The sequence below is a fragment of the Molothrus aeneus genome, chromosome Z (genome assembly GCF_037042795.1).
Source record: "Molothrus aeneus isolate 106 chromosome Z, BPBGC_Maene_1.0, whole genome shotgun sequence".
NCBI lineage: Eukaryota > Metazoa > Chordata > Aves > Passeriformes > Icteridae > Molothrus > Molothrus aeneus.
This window is the reverse complement of record NC_089680.1, coordinates 46,724,491-46,732,292: the sequence shown is the minus strand read 5'-3', so window position 1 is coordinate 46,732,292 and position 7,802 is coordinate 46,724,491. Positions and strand designations below refer to the sequence as shown.

The 7,802-nt window shown below is 43.1% G+C and overlaps 1 protein-coding gene across 1 annotated transcript in view; it reads left to right on the top strand.

Annotated features, from left to right (window-relative positions):
* The first annotated feature begins 149 nt into the window (after positions 1 to 149).
* Positions 150 to 7,802, top strand: part of NCBP1 (nuclear cap binding protein subunit 1) — a 32,217-nt gene continuing 24,564 nt past the window's right edge. The window contains exons 1-10 of the mRNA XM_066568779.1: positions 150 to 321; positions 459 to 544; positions 1,207 to 1,307; positions 2,357 to 2,513; positions 3,543 to 3,650; positions 4,156 to 4,277; positions 4,777 to 4,846; positions 5,498 to 5,713; positions 6,309 to 6,406; positions 7,662 to 7,725. Of these exons, the coding sequence (XP_066424876.1) occupies positions 288 to 321; positions 459 to 544; positions 1,207 to 1,307; positions 2,357 to 2,513; positions 3,543 to 3,650; positions 4,156 to 4,277; positions 4,777 to 4,846; positions 5,498 to 5,713; positions 6,309 to 6,406; positions 7,662 to 7,725 (1,056 nt within the window). The 5' untranslated portion in view covers positions 150 to 287. The remainder of the gene's footprint in view (positions 322 to 458; positions 545 to 1,206; positions 1,308 to 2,356; positions 2,514 to 3,542; positions 3,651 to 4,155; positions 4,278 to 4,776; positions 4,847 to 5,497; positions 5,714 to 6,308; positions 6,407 to 7,661; positions 7,726 to 7,802) is intronic.

Here is a 7,802-nt window from a genome sequence, read left to right as displayed (position 1 = left end):
CTCCGCCTCTCCGCCGGGAAGCGCCTGCTCGCCTCCTCCTCCCCCTTCTTCGTGCCTGCCCCGGAAGGGCTCGGGTTCCTCAGGGAAGTGGGCGGGAGAGGCCGTGCCCGCCCCGGAAACAGCGCGGCCGCGGGCGGGGAAGCGGCGCACTTGGTCGGCCCGCGCGGGGTGTCTCGGCCCAGTGCTTCTCGGAGCTCTGTAGCGCTCCGCACAGCTCCTCACCGCTCCTCCCGCCTGCTCCTCTCCGCCTGCTCCTCTCCGCCTGCTCCTCTCCGCCGCTCCTTGCCATGTCACGGCGGCGACACAGCGACGACAGCGATGGTGAGCCCCGCGTCCCCCCCGAGGTGGCCGGGCAGGGAGGGTGGATTGGGCGGGATGGAGCAGCGGCGGGATGGAGGAGTGAGCAGCAGGGTTTCTGCGGCGTGGGTAACGCTGTGCTCGGTATGTTGTCGGAGCAGGGCAGCCCCACAAGAGGCGGAGGACGTCCGAGCCGTCGGAGATCGAGGAGAGGCTCGAGTCGCTCATCTGCAGGGTGGGAGAGAAGGTAGGCGGGCCGGCGGCTCGGGGGAGTTAAAGCCTTGTTTCCCTTCGCCCTCTCCCTTTCCCGTGCGTGATGTGGGGGCACTTCGTCGGTAGTAGCGACCCTCAAAAAAAATACTAATTTTATGAGATGGGGGGAAAGTTGCCGTTTTTTCGCTAAGCCACGTGCTGTGGCGGGTAAGGGTTTAAATCGTAGCATAGTGCTTCCCAATCGGCGATAAACGGCCGGGGGATAGTTACTATTGTATCTAAAGATGGTGCTGATGGTCCTAGCCTGGGAAGGGTGTGGAAGAATTAAATGGTCTTCCTGCAGCATAAGTTTCCAGTCCCGACAATAGGGCTGATGGAGGAGGCGGGGGTGGCAGAACAAAAGATGATGATGGTCTGAAAAACAAGGTGTTGTTAATCAATGTTTAGCCGCGCTACCGGGGTGATATTAGATCTTGCATCCCTGGGGAAAGTTCCTAGCCAGGGAGCTTGGCGGTCGGGTGCAGCTCTTCCTCGGCAAGCGAGAACAGATGTTCGCTGCTGGTGGATTGTTGCCCTGAAAAATGAGGCGACATGAAAGGATGCTCTTGTCCAGCTTCATTGTCTTGCATGTGAGAGTTGAACTAGTTCATTTTGCCTGGTTGATAAAACGGTTTTTTTTTTCTATTTTCATTTTAGAGTAATTCATCTTTGGAGAGCAACCTGGAGGGCCTAGCTGGTGTTTTGGAAGCTGATCTCCCAAATTACAAAAGCAAGATCCTAAGAATACTATGTACTGTGTACGTATTGAGAAGGTCTGGGAAGGTGGGATGTGCTTTCGTTGTGCATAAGTTTAGTGTTTAAGGTAGTTTAAAAGCCATGAATAGCTCTTGTTCCTGATTGCTGTCATAGCCTAGAGTTTGTCTTACTACAAATGAAATAAATAGAGGAACAAGCTCATAACTTACTGGGTATAATTCAAGCTCGAAGCTGGTAGATGAAACATTAGAACCGGTCTGCAGTAGCTGTGGGAACACAGCAATGCCGGGCAAAATCCTGTTTCACATTAAGTGCTTAATACCACCGAAGTGGCTGCTAACAGCTACCTTTGTTGTTATCTGTGATGATTTCTCGCAGCTTTGTCTTCCCTGGCAGGCGTGTGCTCATGCCTTTGTAAGCCCATTTGCTAGAGGATAGGAACTGGGAACGAGAGGAGCAGAAACCAGGTTCTCTGATGGCTGCCAGCTCTCCTTCCTCTCCCTCGCAAAGTGCAGAAGCAGAGGTGCCATGTCAGGGTCACTCGATGGTGTTGAGGGAGAGATTGTGTAGGATCTGTTGCAGGAGGTAAAACAAGTCCGAAGGAAGGGTGTGGTGGCAGACTATTAAACCTGTGCTAAGGTTTTGCAGATACTTAAAAGTCTATTTTGTAGCAATGTTTTTATAAAAAGCTAAGTAGTGTGCTTCCTTCCCGGGCAGCGGACAGATACCGCTTATAATGTACTTACGGGTATACAAAAATGGTTGACGTAAATTACTTTTTTACAGTAGGACATGGCCTTCCCATGCTGTGTATAACATTATTTATTCATTGCGAACTTAAAACAACTTTTTGCATACTTGCAATAAATTCTGTCACTAATATTATTTCTCCAACCCTCCGGTATAGTCAGCACTTAGGTGTATATATAAAAAGCAAATTTTTAGTACAAGAAAGTGATAGCAGCTGTCTTTTCTGATTTCCTCATGAGGCAAGTTTGACTTAGAGCAGGCAGATTCTAAGATGCAATGTTGTGGCCAATTGGCACGCGATGAACAAACAGCTAACACAGTATTTCTTTTTCTGTGTCAGCGCACGTCTGCTACCAGAGAAGCTTACTGTTTACACGACATTGGTGGGCTTGCTGAATGCCAGGAACTACAATTTTGGCGGGGAATTCGTGGAAGCCATGATTCGTCAGCTTAAAGAATGTCTGAAAGTCAACATGTATAATGAAGCTGTGCATTTAGTAAGTGGAGTTTTATTTGTCTGTTTGCTTCATGTCCTTTTTCTTTCCTCCTTTCACCTTTTTATTACCTGCAATGTGTGTTTCAGTGTCTTGCCGTCAATGTGCAGTACACTGTAAATATTCCAAGAGGAAATGTGTGTTATGTGAGAAGTATTTTCTTTCTCACGGACGAGGAGTCACATTACAGTTGCAAATTTATTTCCAACAGTATCTTTTTCAGAGTGAAAAATTCAATTTGTGTTAAACGGAGGTACTTTTCGCTGCTTGTCCTTCAGGCATATGTAAAAGATTTAAAAAAAAAAAGTCCACTTTCCTTGTATTCAGAGGTACATGACAATCCTGTGCCTCCTCTGGAAAAAAAAATTGAAAAGAAAATAACCACTGTAGTTCTTAAAAGCTGTTTTTGATGTTTGGTTACATTCTTCTGATAAGGGTAAAGATCAAGCCGTCAGTTTTAAGTGCTGGTTGTCTTTGAAACCATTTGCTCCATCCTTGCTGATTATAGATTTTGTCTGCTGTAAGGTATTGGACACCTCAGCAGTGTCTGATTTAGAAGCCCACTGCCAAGTTCCCCACCTTTTTATGAATCCCACTGGTGAAAATTAAGATTCTAGTCAAGAGACTGATGTTAGGTCAACTTTAGGACACTTCTACTAATATGCTCTAATTGCTAGAACTTCTGTTATTTTTCTTATCTGATACTGTATAGAATAGAGAGAAGTACCACGGTTTTCTTCTGTAATATCAGTTTGCATGTTTCCCACCATTCCTTATTTAGGAATATTATCCTTATGTTATTGCAGTGGGAGGGATTAGGACATTATAGTGAACAAAATGTTAGGCAGCACGTATGATGTTTGTCATTGAAAGGTGAGTCTGTGCAGTGTGCAGTATTTCAGCCTTTGTGGTACTGAATGAGTATTATACTTTTATTAGTGGTTTACTTTAATAATTTCGGTAATGTTTATTTGTAGGTGTGCCGCCAGATCAAAATGTATTAATTTAGAATGTTCTTTTTCTCTTCTTTAGGTACGTTTTCTGTCTGATCTCGTGAATTGCCATGTAATAGCTGCGCCTTCAATGGTAGCTATGTTTGAGAACTTTGTGAGTGTGACCCAGGAGGAGGACGTACCCCAAGTAAGCAAAAGATCTGGGGGCTCCCTGGGCCTATTTCACAATTTGTTTGCACTGTTTGTTCGGTCCTTATGCTTAGAACAGGGAGGTTTTAGGGAGGGGAGCCTAAATGGATTGACACATGCAGTTTCCTGAGCGTTAGTGAAAGGAGCCTGTGGCAATTGGGAAATACATGTACAGTAAGATAGTATGATGAAGTGGCCAAATTGAAATTTATTTTACCTTACTCTGCAAATTGCAGATTGTGCCTAGCTTTTCTGCTGTACTGAACATTTGGAGAACTTTGAAAGTGATTCCATTTATCCCATTTTTTAAGTCTGCCTAACACAGTTCAAGTGAAAAATTATACTTTTCAAGCATGAATAATTTTTCTGGTGCCTTGCCTGTCCAGTTGCAACTGCTGGTCTTTACATTCCCCCAGAACAACTTGCTGATGTTTTAAATGGAAATGCATGTGTACGGAATCTGCTGGAGCTTACTCAAGTTTTGGTGTATTACCTTCCTCTAGGTGCGATGTGACTGGTATATGTTTGCATTTCTGTCATCTTTGCCTTGGGTTGGAAAGGAGTTATATGAGAAGAAGGATGCTGAAATGGATCGTCTCTTGTCTCAGGCAGAAAGCTATCTGAAGTAAGTTGTAACTAGTTACAAACACTCTCTTTGGTATCTGTTCAAGTGTGAAGTAATAGTCTTGACTTTTGCTCACCTTAATGTATTCTAAAGCTTCAGGTGTGAACCATTTTGTGGGGGGAAAACAAAGCCCTAAAAATACAGTAGGTGGAGAGATTTTTGAATTTGAAAAGCTTTACAGTCTTGTCTAGTTCTAGCGTATGTTTAAGGTCTTGTTCTGCCCATGCTCATGCAGCTGGAGTTGTAAGTGTGCTGTTAATACAGATAGATTGTTGCATTAGTCCTGTACAGTGTGGTTGCTTTCTGTCTAGGTGCTTCAAGTTGATGTTGTCAAGTTACTATGACGAATGTATTTTAAGGATCACAAACCTGTTTTTTATCTACTGTGGACTTTATCAGCTGAAGAGAATGAATAGTAGCACACACACACACACAATAAAAACAAAACTGCTGTCCTAAATTAGTCTGTTAAAGATCATGTTTTCTCTTGTTTAAACAGACGCCGCCAGAAGATTCATGTACCCATGCTGCAAGTGTGGACTGCTGACAAACCACATCCACAAGAAGAGGTAACTAGACTTTACACTTCATTCCTTCAGAAAGCTGGAAAAATAATTTCGTGCTGAGGTGTTCTTTTATCATGAAATTAGAAGGCATCTCTTAAGAGTGAATGCTTTGATTTGCCTCCTATTTGCCATTGATTCCAAAAAGTTCTGTATGGGGAATTCTTTTGCAAGTATTGGGCTGAAATAAGAGGTTGAGTTGAGTAAGAAGGAGGGGATTCTGTTGTTTGCTGCAAGCCCCTGAGGAAAACTTATGAAGTAAATTATAGTGTTTAATTTTGATCTGTAGGTTACAGGGCTTCATGTTAAAAGGAATTTTTGTGTGAAACTGTGAGCATGCTGGGATATTAGGATGCTTTTAATATCACCAAAGAGTAGTGACTGTTCTCTGCTGTAGTTTCTCTGGGGCTCCTCAGGTGCCTGTTGGTGTTTAAAAAATTGCCAGAAGTTAAATTTTGCTGACACAAAGCTGTATGGACTCAGGAATAGTTCTGACATTTAGGGTTCTTAAATTATTTGTTCGTTTATTGAATCAGCAGTTTAAGAAATTTTTTTTTCTGGATGTAGTAAGGAATGTATACATTTCAGATAGTTCAGGAAACTGCCCTTTTTGTTCAGAGATTCAGCAGATCTAATGTTTCTCACCTTTCCCTTCAGTATTTAGACTGCCTTTGGTCTCAGATTCAGAAATTGAAAAAAGACCGTTGGCAAGAGCGGCACATCCTGAGGCCCTACTTGGCTTTTGACAGCGTGCTCTGTGAGGCACTGCAACACAATCTGCCTCCCTTCACACCCCCACCCCACACTGAAGATTCTGTATATCCGATGCCAAGGGTTATTTTTAGGATGTTTGACTACACGGATGACCCTGAGGTGAGTAATTGTCATGTGGAATGGTGAGTGGATTTCACAGTTAGGTTCCTGGGGCAATATTGGTGAAAATGTGATGTATGTGATGTCCTCTCTCCCAGGACAGTGAGTGGTTGGAAGGCCAGCAGCAAAATTGAGTCTTCTGCCTTTTACTTTCGCTTACTGGCCTCTGGTTTTTGCAGTGGAGAAGACCATGAGTGTGTATTCTTTCCACTCTATGGCTTTAGGCTAGGCTTTTGTAGTCTAGCTTAGCTGGGGTTTTTTTTTTTCCAGTGATTCCACAAAGCAAGGGAAGAAGCAGATGCTCTTACAATCTTACAGAACTTAAAATCATGTTCTCTAACTTTGTTCTTATCTCTTCTTCTAATGAGTCCCACTATTCGTTTTGTTTTAAACATGGGTGACTCTGAGGTTTGTGTGGAAATGTGTCATACCAGCTTTTTTAGTTCTGAAGGATACAGGGCAGCTGAGACCTCATGGTGTTTATGTGGATGTTGGGCAACTTTTTTCTACCTGTAAATGTATCTAAGAAAGCTTGCTGCCTATGGTACTACTGCATTAGCAGTGATCTTCATGAATGTTCACTTTTTCTTACCAGGGTCCTGTCATGCCTGGCAGCCACTCCGTTGAGAGATTTGTGATAGAGGAGAACCTCCACTGCATCATCAAATCTCACTGGAAAGAGAGAAAGACTTGGTAGGAGAAGCTTAGCACTGGGAGGCTGTGGCACTTTTTAAATGCTACTGTGGCTTTGGTGCCAGTGGGGATATGACCTGCACTGGTTAGGCAAGAGCTGCAGATCAAACGTTTCTTGAAGCTGGTGGTGAAAGTTTATTTACTGCATTTATCTGTGCTGAAACTGTTTCCCGGAATACTGTGTATCCATAACATCCAGATAACAGAGAGTGTCTGTAATCCAGAGAGCAGCAGTTTCTTGGGAAGGGAATCCCTTGGTAATATGGTATGTGCTGCAAAAAGTATGCAGACATGCCTTATTCCTCATGGGACCTCTGTGGAAAATGTCGTTGTGTTGTCCTTCCTGGAATGCTGATTAGCTGGGACACTGACCATGGAGCTGGTTCATCTGCAGCTGACTGAGCATTGGTGTTTATGGACACCTCCTTGTTGTGCTTCCTGTGGGAATTACATACCAGAGATAATTGAGTTCACTCTGGGAAGTCACTGCAGGGCCAGATTTCATCAGTTTCAATTCAGCTGTGCCAGGAGGCAGTCAGGGCACTTTTCTTTATTTCTGCCCAAACACTGTCTGATGTGGAAAATTGATAACCAAGATGGTTTGCCACAGCCGTCACACTTCTGTATGAAAACTAGCAAACCTAGAAATAATGTTTGTGGTGATGGCATGTGATAAAGTTTTGTGGTTGCAGCTCTTTGATCCAACAGAAACTATAAATTTGGTGTTGTTGCTGTTGCTGGGATAGTCTTCATTAATTCTCAGAGGACAGTAAAAGAGAGATACAAGATTTGCCAGAGGTAGTTGTTTGCTTTGCACAAGTGATAGGTGATAATGAGCTGATTAAAGATAAGGCATTTTAAACATAAGAGTTTGGTATACAAACATTAGCTTCATTGTATTTTCAAGTCATTCCAAACATATAATTGTTTGGGATAATTTTTTCCCCTTTTCATGTACACATGCTACAATTACAGATCACTGTGACTTTCTGTGCTAAACCTTTGTGGTTAGCAGGATAGTGTTCAAGCAGTGTTACTGCTGCACAGAAAGTACATTGTTACATATCATAGTTTAGGCAGTGATAGTGGGTCCTTGTGCTATTTCTTTTCTTTAGTGCTCTGAGGGTCAAATAGCAGATTTTTGAAGGATTATTGATTTGTTTCATGCTGTTTAATTTTCTTTAATTCTCTTGCTTGAGTTTTATATCACATTTGCTGTGTTATGTCTGAATTTAATGTGTCTTTGGTTTTACAGTGCTGCACAGCTGTTGAGCTATCCAGGAAACAACAAGATCCCTTTGAACTACCATATAGTAGAGGTATGGATTTTAGAGATCACCTCTTTGGTGCTCCATTATTTCATTAGTAACACATCCCTGTTAGATCCATTATGGGC